Here is a 19,569-nt window from a genome sequence, read left to right on the forward strand (position 1 = left end):
AAGACGCCATTCACTTCCAAGGGCCACTCGAGACACGGGCCTCGTGCACTGGCGCATTTGACGCTACTTGTAAGACAAACACAAACACATCAAGGGGGTGCCCTATTTTCTTACGTTAAGTTACGTTACGATATATTGCGTTGAAGTCACCGGGAATTCCGTGCTGCCTACCAGTTCAAGGAGAAAGCATGACAAGCGACATTCGAGTGAAAATGGAGCAGTGTTCTTACGTTACACTGCGCTACGAACCAGTGAAGTTGCAGGTTAGTTTCGGTTTCGGCTATGCCGTATTTTTATAAATTATATCAAACCTTTTATTTTATTTACTTGCTGCTTTAAGCTCAGTTTCTTGTGCACGTTCAGAAAAATATGTTTAGTTGAAAAATTCAAATTGGCTTCTATGCCGAGAACATTAAACGATTGGAACCACCTACCTACCCTCCATCTCTGCCGTCTCTGAAGCCACCACTTCAAGAAACATTGCAACGAATTCATCTGCTACAGCCACTCCTCGCTGTAATGCCTCCGGGCATTAAGAATTGAGAGTATGAAAAATAATAATACCAGAAGGGCCAGAAGGAGCACATGCATAGACTTACGGGTGCATATGTAGAGAGGATAACTCTACCCTCTCCACCTCTGCTACTTTCTCCTACTCCTCCTATGGGGCATCGTGCAACCCGTGCAACCCTCTCCCATTTACTTGTGCTGCTAAAGCCCCCCCCCCCCCCTCCCTCCCTCAGGGCCCCCTCAGGGAAAGCGATGTCACGCCAAACAGGCACGGGAAATTTGCATTAGCTGTCCTTAGCTTACAATTCTGTACAACAAGCGCGAGAAGCTTGGAGAAGCCATTCGGGGATGGTAGAAAACACGGAGGCAGAAAAAGAGAAGGGGAGTTCACGTTACCGGATCAAAAAAACAAATCCGTCGATTTGGGCGAACTTCGGAAAACTGTAGTCCTGGCACGAGTGAACGTCCTCACTCCGAATTTCGCGCAAGAACAGTTTCACATAGCACCCGCCGGGAGCGGCGCGGGCGCTAAAGCTATTTAGGTCACGTGATGTCGCCGAGAGCTCGCAAGCAAGATGGCGACGTCTTGACTATGTGGTGCTTCGTCAGCTGATAGGGCCCCCCTGCCAATCTGGCGCAACCAAAAAAGAAACCCATTCGAAAATTAACACCGAAACCGCATAATGTGAATCAGGACGCCCAAAATCCCAACCCGAACCCACCACCACACCCGCAACGACGAGGCAGCACCGGATGATCGTCGACGACTTCGCCCGACGGCTACAATCCGACGTGGACGCACCTTCGACCATCGTCAACATGGACAGCAAAGACTACGACCACACCAAGAACCTGACGCTCATGTTCTTTCTCGACCGCCTCATGGACAAAGGACAGCCTCGAACCTTACATGATCTGTCGTGCCAGTTTGGAACCAAGGGATTCACCAAGGAAATGCGGCAGATTGCCGGCGGCAGTCAGTCCGGTCTGCGCAAATTTCTCGGCCAGTACCCGTCCCTCTTCACCATCGACGGCGACCAAGTGTCGGTCACCAGCTTCGGCGGGGACTCGTCGGGAAACACGCCGCAGCGGGACTACGTTCAGGAGGCTATAGACTACTTCCGGACCAAACTGGAGCAGTACGGCAACGCGGAGGTGCCGATCAAGTCGCTTCTGGGACACCGATCGCAGGCTACACCCGAGATTCGGCACGTTTCCGGCCAGCACGGGAGGTAAGGTGTCTTCGTTTTCGTGCTCATTACCGACTTTTTTGTTGTTCCTGTCTACTTTCTTTCTGCCAAAGTTCGGTAGAGAAGCGGCCTCTCCGGCCCCTCCCCCGAGCTCTCTCTTCTTTCTCGCTTTTTTTTTTCTTTTTGCCATTCTTTTCTTTTTTTCCTACGAACCTAGTTCGTCTGACGACTCGAGAGCACCTCAAAACCGCGACCAACGGCCTAATCACGACTGCATGCTCGTAGCTCATTCCTTCGAAAGAAACGTGCCTGCTTCGTGATGTACGGAGGGACCCGCAGCAGCTCGCAGTGTATCCCAATTTTTTCCCCCTACTTTTTCTGTTTTTTGTTTTGTTTTCTCCACTAACACGCTCGTCTCTTCGTCGTCGAACACCCGTTCGCCTAACCTTGGCCTAGCCGTAAACGCCCTTCTGATTGGTGCAATTCCGCTGGGACGACTTCCTACGTAAACGCGCACACATGTATCTTCTTAGTTTTTCTATGCCGAACTTCCAGACTATTTTTTTTCTCCGTTGTTTCCGTGTAATCAAATGTCGCTACAAACCTCGCTCAACACCGACTTGTTTTGAGTTACAGCGTAACTAGCATAAGGTTATAAGTTTGCCCAATGCCTGGCCTCGTCGGCATGTCATGCCGCACAGCAAGCATTCCGGCCTTGGCGTTTATTATTCCTTTTCTTTTTTTTTCTGTCGCCGCCTGTCTTTTCGTTGACGGGGATACACCGTCAGTTTTGAAGGCGGCTCGCGCCTCGCTTCGGTGATTACTACCTTGGTGCGTTTTTTTCTTCCATGTTTATCTTTTGGGAGTAGGTTACTTTTTGGGCTTGGAATAGTTGGGTAGAAGCGCTGCTTCGGGGCGACACGGAGGCGTGTCACTAGTCGAAGCGTCGCTAGGCGCTCGTATCTGGTTGCGTGGAGAGGTCATTGATTCCCAACAGGCACCTTTCCTTTTTTTCTTTTTGATGGCGGCACATCGCTAGATAACGCGTTTGATGCGATTATTCGCGATACTCGCAAGTGCGACCTTAGATATCGTCCGAAGACCTGCCACGTTTGATCGTGGAATCCTCCAGGCACACTTGTGTCATTCTTGTGCCTCATACTTTAGCCTAGTCCAGGGGGTCCTTGCACATTTCAATCCCGAGGTACCATTACCTGCCTTGACATGGCCAAAAGAACCCCTCGGTGTCTCAGCATTGATCCAGTAAAGCATTTCAGGAACCTGCAGAGCTTGCAACAAGCTCCAAATACAAGGCCCTCCCCTCTTTCACTTTAGCAGACTGAATGCTGGAGAGGAGGTGAACGAACTTGCCTCCTTTCACACCTCTTCAGTGTTTGCTCTGCTGAAGTGAAAAGGCTCTGAGGGGGAGGCTATCCTGCTTCGCTTCACTTAACCTGACACAGACCGTGGGGGATGTTTAGATCACTGTTATGCATTGACGGAAGCCTTACATCTATTAAAATAGCGCTTGAACTGGGAAGACATTTCACTAAGGGGCTGGGACGGTTGAGAAAGTTTACCAGCTCAGGGAACCCACCAGGGTTCTTCGTGTTCCCAGGAACCCAGTTTCAGAACTGGCTTAGTCATTGGATGCTGAGTTTAAACTGAAGAGTAAAGAACTCAACATTATCACCACCTATGATCTTTCGTCTTCTCAGCACAGGGGTGTGGCTTGGGGGGTTAACTCCTCCCCCCCAACCCCAAAATCACTTTATTTTTGACAAATATTGAATGATTAGTGTGTGTGTGGGGGGGGGGGGGGGGAGGGAGTGTTGGGGTTGGCTGTGTCCATATCTGTGAATTGTACAGCACATAGACTACTACAGTGCAATCCACTAATAAAGAAAACTCAAAATTTCAATCATTATAACTGATCTTCATTGTATCTAGACTAGAATCTGATCGTTTCTAGGCTAGAAATTCTAGACACTGATAGTTATAAGTAATACATCGTTATATGTGGTATCGTTGTAAGTAGATCAAACTGTACATGCAAAAATAAAAGCAAGCCCCCCCCCCCCCCCCAAGTAAGAAAATATCTCCTTGCTACACCATTGCTTCTCAATAACAGTTCAATGGGGCTGGAATTAATTAGCACCGAGCCACCATTTACCAGTACCAGACCATAGAATAGACCTTTTGCAAAATCTGCCGCACTCTCCGATGCAGCAAAAAGATTGCTGGGAGCATCCTGTATTGAGCCGGCTGTAGCAGACCACAGGTGACGGAGGAAATGCACGCAGGCGGGCGAGGGCATGCGAGCAACTCTCTCCCTTTCACTCTCTCTTTCCTTCTCTTCAGTCTCATGTAGTAGATGCTGCAGAAGCAAGGAGGAGCATGCAGAACATTACCGAATACATTGCAACATCTCGTGGATAGTCGAAGAACTAGCGATTTGGTTTCCAATTCGTTTTGCGCTTTCTCTCGAGCCGGTGAGCTATCGGAGGTAAATCTGCACGGCGGTGGTACTTGTCAAACATGGCGTCCTTCTGACATTGGAGACCGCTACGAAGACAGCCTTAGTCGCACAATCTAATTGCTTCTGCTGCTTGTTCTTTGGATGACAGCAGCAGTGAGGACTGTGGATGATGTTGGATTATTTGATTTGAGCTCCTACAGCTGCGTTTCATCTTCGAGGCGCAGAATATCGACATATGCTCGTTGGAGAGCGTCGTTCCAGCTTTCTAGGCTGTCCTGAGCCGGGGCCAGTGGCGTAGGGGAGGAGCTTATAAAACTTTAGCCCCCCCCCCCCTCAAAAAAAAGAAGAAATCCCTAGCCATTGGTTGGGGCACACATTTCATGTGTGCTGCAAGCCATAAAAACAGTAGAGGAGATGTTAGAGCAGTGCTATAACAAATCAAAATTTTGTGTCCAAAAGAAAAAAAAAAAAAGTGTTCTGGATGACATGTTCCCCCACGTGCAACAGTGCCTCTTAATGGCATGACTTTACGGAAGCACACTTGTCGATGAACCAAAAAAAGACAGTATCAGCTAGAGCACTCTAATTTACAGAAGTGGTAGTGGTGTGTATGGGGCACACCTTCTATATTTACGATTAAAAAAGAAAAATCATGCTATTTTTTAATATAGCCGAGTATGTTTAGACTGTTTTCATTCTTGCACAAATTCCAAGTTCAGCGTTTAAACTTTTTGCAGACATTAATGCGAACCTTTTTTTTTCTAAAGGACAGATTATTGGTTACATTTGTATGTATCATAATTAGTCATTGCTGTGTAGCTCTTAAAATAAAAAAAGAAAACATTCCGTTCATCCCTCAAAAATCGCCACTTTTCTTCATGTTACGGAAAGGGCAAAAGGCCCTCGGCGGCATCACATAAGTGAGGAAAAGGGGGAGGGAGATACATGGTGGGGGTTATACAGTCAAGACACAACACTGTTCAGGTGAGTAAAGGTACATAGAGTAAATCTCAACGTAATAACACCCAGTAGAAAAAGAAAGTAATGAGAAAAACATTTGAGAGTGAGACATGTGTTATTGAGATTGTGCTTTGCGATTTAAAGTGATACTACAACGAAATTTTGACATTTATTTGTTGGTCATTTCCTGTTCAAGGGAGCATTATCACATCGGAAACACCAATCCCTTGTTGCAAAATGACACAAAGGAATTTTAAAACAAATTAAACGATTAGCAAAGAGCACCTGGTGGATGTCGCTAATTCATTTTTAATGTCCGTCTAGGAACCTTGACAGGTAGTGATGATAACTGTCTCTCCTCCGGCCACGATGAGAGAAGGGCTGAAGGAGGAGCTCTCTTCTCCCTGAGACTCTATTTTGTGTGTCCCAGAAGTCGCTGTTGTCCCTCTACAAGATAATAGAAGATTAACCCGTCATTTAAAATTCTTACAAAGGCTGCTTTGGGGTTACTTGCGGTGGCCCAATCGCTGGTGTGCTTCGGCTGCTTTCAGTGGATCCTCCGAGCCATCGGGGCCTATCCAAGGCTGTCATGTGACCTTAGAGAGGTGGCAGAGTGACGCGCAGAAAGTGTATCACGGGCTACGTTCACAGAGTGGGATTGGCTGGTATAGCTCGCAGCGTCCACTGCGTCCGACGTAGGGTCCCGAGACAAACTTCGTCACGGTTGCTGCGGACGTGGCGTGCTCTCCACTGGCTGCTCTTCGAGCAGTTGCCAGAGTCGGCCGTTTATAGCGAACAATACAGTCATCAGGCTCAAAATGCAAATGTGCGATTGTCATTTACGGATATTGTGGATCATATTCAGCCTATTTCTGAACAGGATGAGTATATTTCAAATTTCGTTGAAGTATCCTTTTAAAAGATACGGGCCGCTAGTCCCGTGCGAAAAGCACTGGGGCTCTCAATTGATTTAACGGAATGGGGCAGGTCGTTGTAATCAACGATCGTCTGGGGAAAAAAGGAGCGATTAAATGCATCTGTAGTACTTGATGAACGGGCGATTGTTTGGGAATTGCTGTGTCGGGCAGATGACCTGAAGGGGGATTGTAGTAGAGTGTTGTGGAGTGTAGAATGATTGTAGTACATTTTGTGGAAAACTGAGAGGTGAGCAACCTTGAGTTGCTGAAAAGAATGCACAAACATTCCTTCCAACAATGAAGCTAGATTCTTTTGGTTCTATTGAGCTATGGTGACCTAGATGGAGCTCCTGAAGCATCACTTTTGTGCTCTTTGTTACTCACCTTTCGTCCCCAAGTTTGTACAAAAAGGCTTTTTTCATGCCTTTTCTTATGGTGCCCCTTGTTTCCTTGAGGTTCCCTACCAAGAAATCTTCAAGCCAAGTACAGGAGGCACTAGTTCTTCCGAAAGTGGTGGATTGCACAGCACAAACTGACACATCCTGGCGTCTATGTCCTGAAACGGATCGAGGGGTATCGAAACGCCTGCAGACACGTAAACCATGATGCTGTATATTCAGACTGACATTGCTCTGCACCCCAGGACACCTCATTGCAATGCGTCGAAACACCGTTTGGAGCAGAGAGCTTGCACCAGAGGTGGTAAAACTAAAACAATTCTCCATTATTCCAGGGCTAACAGCGGCTATGCCTCACATGCTTTTCTAATTGTACACAATGTATTTACTACAGAATGATAATGCGCCTTGTTCATTGCTGTCATAATGCCCTCTGGGCAATGCAAAACGATGCAAACAAATAAGATGTGAAAAGAAATTTTTCTCTCATACAGTATTGAGCATGCACTGACATTGCAAGAAGCACCGACCCCTACTTTTAAGGCACTTAAAGTATAATCAGAGGGTTTATCAAGCGCCTGCCTCAGTAAACTTCTAAGCCCTCCAAGCTAACCCAAGTATTCTTCCTCGTCGGCCGCTTCTTTAAGAAACTGGTGCAAGGTGGTGAAGCTTTATGCGCATGCACCAGTGCGAAGCGGTGAAGCTTGACGGGAGAGCGCTGGCACAAAGCGGTGAAGCTTGATGCGAGAGCGCCTGCACGAGGCAGGCTTGAGGAGAGTGGCTTGTCTCCTTTATAAATGAGGGGTTTTGGCAGACTTCTTTATTGCTATACACCGGTGTCTCGTTAACATGTACACATCCATCCCCCCAAAAAACCGTCCTTGATGTGAGTTATCCATAATGAGAGATAAAAGCATGTTTCTACCCAGTTTGTCCCAGAATCCTTTGTCTATGTAGCAGGGTATATACGCTAACGTGGTCTGTATTGATTGAACATGACTGTAGTGTTCCGTCTGATCAAACAAGGGCACAGCCTATCGTGTGCCCCTTCTGCTCTACTGCTCTCAGAGGTAACAAGCGCCCGTCCCTATTTTTGCATGATTATCTCGCAGCAATTCGATGGGCGCTCAGCGTTTTGCTGCCGTGCCTTTTGTTGTGGCAGGGCCACCCTTGGTTACTCGACAAAATTTTGAGCGGTCGTGCACGAAGCACTTCTCTAACATTCAAAATACACTTGCGTTCTGTCTGTGGTACCCAGAAAGCGCTGTAGATTACGCCCCGAGTAGCCTCATTGTCTTTACCCGCTCTTCACGTGTTTACATGTTAGCGGACGAAGGCGTTCGTGGAAATCTCCAGCACCTCATTGTCGTCGCCCGAGCTTGGGGCAAAGAACACGGGAGGAGGACGGAGGGAAGTCTGTTGTCAATCAGATCGTCTCTATCGCGGCTTTCTGTCCGCAGCGCAGTTATCACGACGCACGACGGCTCTTGAACGGCAGGCACTTGGCAAGTGGGTCGCAGCTCGGATTGGGAATGTCACCAAAGGGGTGCTTCTTTTCTGGGGCGCTTTCTTTCGTTTCAATGGGCATGCATACGTTTGCGGGCATTGTGTTCTTACCAGCACGGCAAGGCCGTCGGTATGGAGATGTTTTTGTTTGGAATCGCCCGTTGCTGTGCCCCAACACTCCACAGCTGGCTTTAGTTTCCCCGGGTGTTTCTTAAAGTTGCCCTGCAAGGACTTCTTTACTGGTTTTTAATTTGCACCGCACCTGAGTGCACTGGACGTAGTAACTTAATGGAACTTTGCTTTTCTCGAATTTTGCTTTATTTTAAAAGCTATAGGCAAATTATAATTACAAAAACAAGCAAAAAATAAACTCCTTTTTCACGTCCTTGGTCACTTGAGTGGCCGTGAACTAGAGGAGGGGTAGTGAGCTCAGCGAGCGCTCACGGCTGCCACACTCCGTGTCGATGGCTCGAAAGGGCGCCACTAAAGCATGTTCTGGATGGGCTGTACGAAGCGGGCAGCCAGGGCGGCTCGAATTGCAACACGGTGTAAAGATCAGTCCAGAACGCAAGCCACTTCGTGCTGCCATACCGCCAAACGGCCAAACCTCAAGCCAAACCTGCTCGCCGAAGGCCTTCTTAACCGGTCGGATCCTCGAGCCCGTATACGACCGCAGCGCCACGCATATATCAAGGACCTTTCTACGCTCGCCGCTCGTCGGTGCCTGATCCCACTACCCCTTTCTAGTATGCGCCGTCTTTTCTACTGCTTGGTGGCGGGTATGTCGATGAGTCATTTCTTGTTTCCATACTTTATAAACTGCATTTGTTTCTTTTCTGATCTTAAATATTGAACAAAAACTACTTTCATACATAATTGAAACGGTTTGTGCCACTTATATTTTTTATTTTGACTAAAAAGAAGCTTTTAGTGGCTCTGACCAGTAGTAAGGCCAGGACCAAAGACTTCACATATCGCGCGCTTTTGGCACCGCAGGTCGCTCCCATAGGTGGAGGAGGTTTCCGCGTCATCCGGTTAAAATATGACGCACTGATATATAGTTACTCTCTCCGTGCCCGCTGGCTTGCCCGAGCCCCAAGAGATGTGGAAACCGCAAAAATAGTAAACGCTTAAATATGATTGCAGGGCCCCTTTAAAAAATAAGTAATCTTTTTTTTTTTTTTCAGCGGAGTTGTTAAGGGCTAGGTTCCCCAGGATCGTGTCCTTGTATGTCGACACAAACCTACCTGGACAGCTACCGCCATCTATAAGCGACGGCGGCAAAAAGACAACCAGTATGGTTTCCGCCGTGGCTCATAGATGGCGGCAACCTTTCCAGCTATAATAGAAAAATGGATAGTTGGGCGCGTTGTTGGGAATTCATCGTAGGAAACAGCGCGAAAAACAGACGACGAAGAAGAAGCACTCAGTGTATGGAGTACAGCTCCGCTGGTCATCCTTCTTCACAACAGTAAAAAGGCTGAACATTTTTCTTTTTTTTTTTGTGATATTTTGAGAGATGGCCCAGCCCCCAAAAAGTCAGATCGGGCAGAAAACGAGGCTAAGCTAACTCTCAATGTGCAATTTAAAAGAAAAAAAAAAGATTTTTGAGAAGGTTAGCGATCTCTATATTCAAACTGCATGGGATGCAGTTTTTAGGAGGCTGTCATTTAAATTTTTCTGAGGACATCATAGTCTTTTAGGAGGGTGAAAAACAACATGTTATTCATTTAATGCCATCACTCTCTTCTACAACATCACTATGCATACAAGGGGTGTTGGCATGTGATAACCGTCGAAGGAGATGTAGGGCATACCGCTTAGCCGCCACAGGATAAGAACGTCAGGCTGCTGACTGAAGGCTTCTGGGTTTTGTGTTCATTGTCTTGCATATGTCGCCATGGTGACCAAACCACTTGTGCTGCCATGCCCTGCCATGGAGTGTATACAGACAGACAAATTTCTGGGAGTATTTGCTTCCATTATTAGGCATTCCATGTTTCAAAATGGCTAACTTTGTTCCACATCTACCCGTGCCCATATCAGCTGCCCTGTACTCTCTGCCGTGCCTATCATATTAGATGAATGGCAAAGGGAGCACTCTTTTTGTGCATTTGACTTCTAAGTTGCCCACGAAGGGGTCGTTACCATTTTCAAAACTCCTATTGGCTACCCTGTAGTGCAGATCGCCTTTATCCAAAGTATGCAACTTTAGGAATTTTTTTCTTTTGTTTTAAGTTGTTTCCTGTTTAACTTTGATGCAATTTAGTGCAATCTTTGAGGATGGGCCATCTCTTAAGATATTATGGTATACTAACTACTGTAAATAATTGGATTTGTGTTAGGACCTCATTTTCGCGAATCTGACTGATCGCCTATGATTCACGAAAGATAGGTCCTGCGAGTATGTTTGTTTTCTAATGGTAGCAAATACATAGCATACCACCCTCATTCGCGAAATATTGAGCCCGCAAAAATAAAATTATTTGCAGTATATCCTCTCTTTTGGTTATAACTATGGTGCTGAAATAGGAGCGGTGAGTTCACGCATGTCTTTTTCAGTGTGCCCATACATGCTTCAGATATTTAAAAAAAAGGATGAACAGATTTGCTTCATGGTACAAATCTATTTGACAAAGCCCATGAATACATGGATCGAAAAGGCATCAGCTACCGAAAAACTGGCCCCATTTTCCCATTGAAATTTTCAGAAAATCACTCGTAACTTTTGAATAAGATAACGGTTAGTTCCAAAAATTTGGCATCTGTCCCGGACAGCTATCACTACTGGGCGGAGACTGAGCATTCGCCGAGGTGCACTTTATTTCTGCAATGAACAAAACGTGCACCCTTTTTCGTCAATACACCTTCTAAAAAAAAATTTTTAAATAATGTTTACAAGTAATTGGCAATTTAACGCATTGTAGCAAAACAAACGTGTCTAACCTGCCGTCGGCTTTTTTCCTGCTATTCTGCCACTCCAACGAGGAACGACAAGTGCTGACATGGACATTAATGCCAATGAACTCGTGGTCTTTTCGCTCTTCGAAAGTACTTGGTGCCTGGGACACAACCAACAAATTAATAAAGGCCACGAAGGCCTTGGCTGTGTTCCTCACAAATACGGAATTGTCGGCCGCTTTGTAAATGCCTAAAGATACTTCTGCAAGACTTTGAACGGTCTTCCCATTACCATATTCACCCTCATTCACAATTTCACCCCATTTTTATTTCTCATCACTATATCTTTCCTTACCCCTTCCCCTCTCCCCAGTACAGAGTAGCCAGCCAGAACCTACATTTAGGTTTATTCTCTCTGTCTTTTCTTAATGAACCTCTCTCTGTCACTCAATTTTAATGCGAAAGCATTAACCGTCTCATGGAGCGAGCTGATGTCATCAGTTTGAAGCGCGAAAATGGCACCTAGTTTTCGCGATCCCAAAGGAGCGAAGTAAAGCTGATAAATTTCGCCTTCGGTTCCATTGGCTGGCGCGCGTCGACGGGACTCCCATTGGCCGCTGCCCTCATCAGTTTCCACAACCGCTCACCCCAAGGTCAGCACGCCCAGGGGAGCACATGCGCTGATCGGCGACAAAAAGTATGCAGCAGACGAAAAAGGGAGCGGACGAGCGGCTTGCATGCTTTTGCATTCACAACTCATAAGAAATGCTTAGGTGTACCTCAATCTTTTTCCTTCTTTCTCTCAAAACCCCCAACCTTAGCGTTTACGACCCCCTGCATTCCCTCTCGCGTCCTTACCACCCTGCCCGGCACACAGGGAGTTCCGGGACTTCCTGGCGAAGCACTCGGACGTCTTCGTGGTCAAGGAGGAGTATGTGGTGCTCCGGAGCGTGCTCCAGAGCGCCGCCCTGGGGGACGGGCAGGTGGTGGTCAAGATGGCCGAAGAGGCGCCCCTGGACTCGAACCTCCGGGACCAGCTGACAAGCATCTTCGAGGGATACCTGCGGTCGCGGGGAGGCTCGGCAACCCTGGACGCCCTGTTCGCCCACTTGACGTCGCGCTTTAGCCGCGACACATACTCGCGCATGGTGCAGAGCTCTCAGGACCTGTCGGCGTTCCTGCGGATGAACACTCATCGGTTTCAGGTGGGTGCCGCTTGGCTTCCTCGTGGATTGTCTGGAACTCACATGGAGCCACTGCTTAACTAAACCAACCTCTAACAGGCTACTGAAACAAAATTTTAGCGCCTGTTTTAGTTGGTCAACTATGTCATGGCAACACCACAGAAACACCAATTTTCGTCTTTGAAATGACACAAAAACTTTTTGTAAAGTGAATAAAGCAATTACCAAATTTCACCCGATGCATGTTCCCAAAGGTACGTGGAATGTCGTTACATCAATCATACCCAAAGAGCAGCGCCGCTCCGCGGAAGTATGGCGCCGAGCTCCAAGCGCACGGAGGCTGTCATACTTGGCCGAACGGATTTCTCTTCTTTCCCACACCTTTTCAACTCCGGCGGCTGGGGAATAAAAAGGAAGACGGGGAGAGGGAGTGATACTGAGATGAGGAAAAGGTCAGTGTAGTTTTGAGCCGCATGTGACTCACTTCGCCTCCCCTCATGTATACACGTGCACCCAAATCGGCCATCGGACATTTCCAACGGCTAGGTGGTATTGTGTCAATGCCACCAAGTGGCAAACCTCCTAACCACGCGAACCCCGCCGTAGTCTTGCCCGTGAAGGAACAAGTGACGTGCCGAGTGCGCTGAAGGCGTTGGATCTCCCGGGACGCATCGCGCTCTCTGCTGGCTGCTCTTCGAGCGCTTTCCAGAATCGGCCGTTTAGAATGAAAAACTAAGCCTGCCATTACAAGCGTGCAGTTGTCTTTAGCCGATATTGTTGGTTGTGTCTAACTTATTTCTGAACGTGAGAGGTATATTTGAAGTTTCATTTCTGTATTCTTTTCGATGGATGCTATCAAGCTGGTGTCAAAATGAAACCTTTGCGAAGGCAACTGGTCGGCAACTTTGACACTCGCGTCATATCAAGTGCAAGTTCCCGAAGCCGTCCTTTGTCCGTTGTTGCGCAGATCCAAGCCAACGTGGTGACGCTGCTGGAGCGTCCAATCCCGGAGCCTCCTGCCCCCACGCTCTCGCCGTCCCGAGCACCAGGCAGCATCCAGCAGCGGCTCAAGTCGCACATCCTCAAGGCAGTGGCAGACAACTCGGCCATGGACCACCAGCGGGTGGCGGGGGCCTCTTCGGCCAGGGAGCAAGACCAGGCGCTGGCCGAGATGCTCAGGGGCGTCAAGGTTGTCTCCAAGGTGGGTGGTGACCTTAGAATAGTAGCAGACCTTCTGCATAAAGTAGCTGTATACGCTCCGTTTGCGACGTTGTTCGTGATTATAGATGGAGTGAATCACACAAGACTCCTGGATGCGTTCGGAAAGCATTTGCTACTCAATGAAAACAGAAGAAAGGGAAGAGTACACATGCAGAGCTATATGTACACATCAGTGTAGGAAAGAATGGGCATTTGAGCATTATTGGACTCTGGAGTACACTGAAGCTTACTGGTGCTCGGGGGTTTAAGGTTGAGTGTCCTTTTGACGATTGGCGTCATGACTTCGTGATAGATGATGAAATGCGGAAGAGATGGCGATGTGTGGTAGATGGAATGCGCGTGAGATGGCGGGATAGTGCCGTAGATAAGCTGGTCAATCAGTTGGTGAGATGGTTGGCGATAAGGTGGCTGGGCCGCAGCGGCGACAGTTGTTGCCGGTTGCCTTCCTTGGAATCAAGTCGGTCTAGGACGGTTTGGCACCTTGATCGCTTTGGAGGCAGCATAACCTCTCGGTGTGCACCCCCAACATAGGTCGTCCTTGCAGCTCGAGGCTTCTTTACTGGTTTTCTCGAATCCTTCGTCGTGCCACCATGCTCACGTGCACTTCGCCCTTGGCTTTCTCTCTTCTTCAGTCATCTGGGAAGGACCATATCAAAAGTATTGCGATGGTCTCAAACATTTTACTTCAGGTACTGCGGGAGAAGCGATCATCGCTCTTGCAAGGTTGTTGTATGCAAGAGCAATGTCTGACCGTGCAAACATTGCTCTAAGCGCATGCGCCGTTGTGTCTCCAGAATTCGTCGAAATCATGTGCGCGCTGTGTCGTTGGTTGTTGTGTCATCTGCAGAGAACGCAATTATGCGTGTCTAGGTGGCACACACAATGTCTGAAGGTTCACGGATCTTCCCGCTTGTCAGACTTCAGTGAAAGATCTACATTTTGCAAATGTAGAGCGAAAAATATGTCCAATCCCAAACCCGGTGCTTTGCAAGGCCGCTTCCCCGCAAGCGCTGTAGTCAACTGCGGTGCATGTGACCCCTTCTCCGCCAATGAGGAGTTGGCGGCGAAAGGAGAAGGAAGGTGATACTCTGGCTCCGCAGTTTAGTTACTCTACTTTTGCGAACCTTTCAGCACTCCTTGGCATCGAAAGAAATTTCGGGAACTGACTCCAACTGCAGCAGACAAAAAAAGTTCTGGGAACTGTCCGTCAAAAATCAACTGTAGTGGATAGAAGGAATTCTGGTAACTGGCTGCATTGAACAACCTTTAGCAGACGAAAGGAATTCCTGGAGTTGGCCGTATAGAACTAGCTGTCGCAGAAGACGGAGGCAATGCTGAGCTGCCATGTCTCCCTCTCGCATCGTTTACTCTAAAGGCCCGTTCATACTCTTGCGACCTCATAGAACTGGGTGCCTTTAAACCTCTTACGAGAGGACACACTGGCGCCATCTATTGGGTAGCAGCGTAAACTTGGTGATCCGGCATATTTTCTATTTCTCTCGCGCACTATCCTTTTTTTCTTGGCGCTCGAAAAACTTTTGTCAATGTTATAAACGAGCCTTACTTATAGACATTACGCACATTTGACCTCGGAAATCCCTCAAAACCTTCGCTGTTGTAAAATGCAGTTTCGGGGTCTCTGCATAGATGGCACCAGAATGCCAGTGTGTTCCCTCGTCCTAAAAAATTTTAAGAGGTTTCAACAAGTCTCATCTCTCTCGGTCATCCTCGGTTGTAAGAGTGTGAAGGGGCCTTAACGTGCTACTAGATGCTCATGATTCCGGTGCTCACGATTCCGGTGACACATTCCATCAGAGATCGACATGTTTGATGGTATGTGCAGAAAACATCTTCGAAGCACCGAGCTTGCATCAATAGCATAAATCTTGTCTGTCTCCAAACGAAGTTATATCACTGCGACGATAGACGGAATCTGACTCGGCGCAGAGAGGGCTTCTGTCGCCAGCATGCAATACCACAAAGTTGATCTCGCCGCAGCGAGCTACTTCATGGTATTGCAGGTTGTGAGCAGGAAATCTCCGCAGCGAGAAGAGGAAACACTGCAATAAATCAGCACTAAAGGCCTCATCACACATACACCACAGCATATGCAATGTAGCACGAACCCAGCACGAACTCGGCACAGATCAGCACTGATGCAGTGCTGACTGCATTATCTCAGCCGCGAGACGCATGTGTGAACCAGGCTTTAATTCGGTGTGAATTTCAGCAACGCTTCAGCACTGCGCTGCTTGCGCAAACTGACCTGAAAGGCCGACAAGCAGCCAGAAAGGAGGAAACTTCCTCAATTCTTCCTTTCCGTTCGAGAGAGGGGGAGACCCTCCTCCCTCCTGTGTGTAGTGGCTCGTACACCAGCTCCTCTGGGGAGAGGAGGAGAGATCAGTGCGAGAGAGAATGGAGAAAAGGAAACTTGGAACCGGTTCTCTGACCGGCAGACGGCGATTCTGCGGATCGACCTTTAACGCAGACGTCCCGGCCCTCTGCAGGTGAAGGAGTGTGAGGGGGTGGTGTCGAGGCTGTCCCAGTGCCCCGTCTTGGCCCTGGACGCTGAGGGAGTCAACCTAGGGCCCAGGGGGCCCCTGACCCTCCTGCAGCTCGCCACGGCAGCGGGGGAGGTGTTCCTCTTCGACGTGCAGTCCACGCCCCAGCTCTTCGACGAGGGAAAGCTCAAGGAAATCCTGGAATCCCAGACCATCGTCAAGGTGGGCTTCCCCACCGTGCTCGCTGCCTTTTTATACAAGGTGCTTTGACTTTGGAGTGCTTCCAACTGACCCGATCAAAGTCGCGTGGTTTACTGGCAGCACCTGCGATACGAGCTGCGAGGAGGAAGTGAATCTGTTGGTCGTTTGGAAGCGCCTCCATGGTTTGTCTATCCTCCCCGCCTGCTGTCTTCCTTCCAGGCATCAACGCACGCATGCATGTGAACACGTAATCCATGCAGGAGGTGTCTGCCATTAAATTTCAAAGGCACTCTGGTTTTAATTGCTCCCTCTTTTAAACCTTTGCTCTCTATTTTATATATGGCGAGAAAGTGAGGGAAAGGAGGAGGGGAGAGTGCGTGGGGACATCAGAACGCCGAACTCTGACTGGAATGATTAGTGTGTAGACTCAAAACTAGCTTCCTTGTTTTAGGGGCAAAGCTCCTTAGGGTCTAGCCTTGTCCGTCCGGCGTTTGTGCTCACATCGATTGCCATCCCATCTGTCTTCTTAAAAAAAGAAAAAATGTTTGCGCAGTCGACAGGATTCGAACCTGTGCGGGGAGACCCCAATGGATTTCTAGTCCATTGCCTTAACCACTCGGCCATGACTGCGGGACGAGTTGGGGGCTCTGAGATGTTGGTAGTAACTCAAGAGCTGGGGATGTCATGGATGAAACGTTGCATGTAGCCGCTCAACATGTATACAGGAGAGGGCGCTGTGGTGAAATGCGTAAGTAATCGTAATAAACTTTGCATGCATTGGCTCAACATTTATAGACGAGATGGCGCTGCGGTCAAATGCTCAAATGCGTCTATAACCACGTTCCATACCACACATTCTTTTTCTGACATGGAAAAAAAATCGGCACCATCAGCACTACCTATGAACAAAATCAATATCATCAGCACCACCAGAGCTTCGCCCCAATCAACATCATTCACCACGTGGAGATGCAGTCTTTTTTTTTTGTGCTGTGAGCTGTTGTTACAGAAAACTTTGGTCGACATTTCCTGTATACAGTTAAGTCTCGTTAATGTAAATGCCCCGCAACTTCATAGACAACCTTTCTGTGGAGAAACTGGAAAATTTTAAAATTTTTTTTCTCATTATTTCGGACGACTTGCGTTATGGAAACTTTTTGGTGGCAACGGAACTCTTTGTACGAACGAAGCACGACCGTTCATTGGACATTGGAGTGCGCCGTGTGGATCCGGATGGTGGTTCAGAAGTGCCCTGCTTCTTCGCGCATAGCCTACTCGTTTTCCAAATAAGGCCAGTTCGAGGTCGCACGCAGTGCAACGTGACGGCCTGCCTAAAAGAGGTTCGAAGAGCCGCCTCACAACTAAACGAGATCTCGAAGGGGGCAGGACAGGGTCACATCTGTCATCGCGTGCAACGTGACGCTCCAACGTCCTTTTCTGTCGCCAGGTGGTGCACGACTGCAGGAACGACAGTGCGGCCCTATTCTACCAGTTTGGCATCCGGCTCCAAAACGTCTTCGACACCCAGGTGAGGAGAGACAACCGTCGACGTTCTGTCCTTTTCCGCAGGAGGAGGAAACCAAATTTGTAACTGGGTTGGCCCTTGGTTTAAGTTGGAGGCCTGGTCTGTCTGCCGTAGGGGGAAAGTCTCCTCTGCTAGAGTTAGAGTGACTGACAGAGTCGGCATCGTTTCGTTGCCGGATTGGTTCCAACTTATTTGTTTAGTACTTATTTGTTGTTTACTTTACCGAGACAGCAAGGAGTTCTTGAGGTTATTAGTGCACACGGAGTAAAGTATGTTTAGCCGAGAACTCTGAAGTTTTCAGCCTTTACTATTAACAAGAGGTAAATGCGTGTGAAGTCCAAAATCCTAACAATATGCTTCCGATTTGTCCAAATTGGTGGCAGTTTTAAATCGTCTGGCTTTAGAGCGATGAGAATGAAGTACGTTGTACTTAAAGTAGGGTTTGAAAACGTGTACTTTACTTGAAGTACACTCTGAGTATGTACTTGAACCTTACTTAAAGTATTTTTTGTGGTATTTTCCCAGGAAAGTACAACTCCCGAATTCGAAATGCATTCTCTAAATTTGGTGTCAATAATGTTTGTATCACAAAATGATGTTTTGTCAACTGTGAAAAAATACTGATGGGGTTATCATACTCTCACCAGAAACACGAGCAGACGACGCATCCCTCCATTTGTACTGGGGGCAGCTTCCCCACAGCGTTGCAAACTCTCACATTCTCACTCAGTCGGCGTGAGCGAGGAGGTTAATAATATTAGAAGATGACACTCCTCCACGAGAGGATTGCTTGCAGAAGCCACGGGGCTGACGGCATGCTTTCTCTTAGTACGTTTAACCCCCTTGGGTGCAAGCCAGTGCAAGTGGAGATAAATTCAGAAGCCGAAGAGACAGTAATGTTTGGAGGTGGGCTAGTCGGTGGTGCATTGTAAACATATAGATAAAACAGCACAAGCGAATACAAGGAGAAGTAGAGGGAGGGACACAGACACAGCGCTGACTCGCGACTTACTCTCTTTTTCATCTTCCTAAATCACATCAACATAAAAAGACAAAGAAATAAAAAGAAGAATCCAGCATGTAGGACATCTTCACTGTCATGTGCCATCCATTATGTTGATGTGATTTAAGAATACGAAAAAGAGAGTTAAGTAGTGAGTCAGTGCTGTGTCTGTGTCTCTTCTTCTGCCTGTTCTTGTGTTCCTTTGCACTGTTTTATCTATATGCCGAAGAGGCTTCCAAATTTGGCACCCTTTCTGAAAATAATTACTCCATGACCAGTTGACTTTATGTCATATTTGCCGCCATTTACGAAAATAACTGACGCATCCCCGATTACCCCTGAGGCAATCCATACCAGTTTTAAAAAACGCTGTATAAGAGAATAAAGGGGCACCCAAAGATAGTGTTAAAATGTACATGTACTTTACTTTGAAAGTACATTGTGTTTATGCATAGTATTTTACTTCAGGTACAATGCACCTGGTGTATTTAATAATTTAATTGAAGTACATGATTTCTCATTTACTTTGTACCTTGCTTCAAGTACTTTTTGGATGTAGTTTACCCAAAATTGGAATCTATTCTATAATTGGTCACAAGTACCCTGTAAATGCTCCTACTCAAAAGTGAGTTTTCTGCCAATGATAACTCTTCGTCGTGCACAGGCAGCCAAAGCCCACCGAAAGGCGGTGAGCGTCTGCTGAAGGTGGAGCTTTTGCCGGTTTCTTAACCTCTCGCCAATTATGGCGATCTAGTGGTGCTAAAGCTTCTCTAAGCTTTCTGCCAGAACTTCTCCGAGCTTTTGCCAACAGAGAGAAGTGATCCAAGTTGTTGAAAAATTATTAAAAATATGCTAAATAATTGAAATGCTGCATACGAGGTCGGGTTTTAAATGTGGAGGCTTTCCGACCTCCACTATCTTTCTCCTGGCCGTGGCCCCTTCCCCGTACTATCAACATTTCTCTTTCAGTGTTGTCTTTGTCCGTTTCAAAACATGTTCCATTCCTTGTCATACAACACTTTGTGCAATACGCTCATTGGATAGTAATCAAGGCCACGGTGTGGTGGGTGGGA

At 47.5% G+C, this 19,569-nt stretch overlaps 1 protein-coding gene across 1 annotated transcript in view; it reads left to right on the top strand.

Moving 5' to 3' along the window:
• Window positions 1-1,011: 1,011 nt before the first annotated feature.
• The window catches only part of LOC8038159 (egalitarian protein homolog), a 32,858-nt gene continuing 14,300 nt past the window's right edge, over window positions 1,012-19,569 (top strand). Inside the window, exons 1-5 of the mRNA XM_029976335.4 lie at window positions 1,012-1,742; window positions 11,739-12,066; window positions 13,013-13,246; window positions 15,774-15,989; window positions 17,416-17,496. Of these exons, the coding sequence (XP_029832195.2) occupies window positions 1,264-1,742; window positions 11,739-12,066; window positions 13,013-13,246; window positions 15,774-15,989; window positions 17,416-17,496 (1,338 nt within the window). The 5' untranslated portion in view covers window positions 1,012-1,263. The remainder of the gene's footprint in view (window positions 1,743-11,738; window positions 12,067-13,012; window positions 13,247-15,773; window positions 15,990-17,415; window positions 17,497-19,569) is intronic.

Source organism: Ixodes scapularis, unplaced genomic scaffold (assembly GCF_016920785.2).
Source record: "Ixodes scapularis isolate PalLabHiFi unplaced genomic scaffold, ASM1692078v2 PGA_scaffold8__174_contigs__length_109621045, whole genome shotgun sequence".
Taxonomy (NCBI): domain Eukaryota; kingdom Metazoa; phylum Arthropoda; class Arachnida; order Ixodida; family Ixodidae; genus Ixodes; species Ixodes scapularis.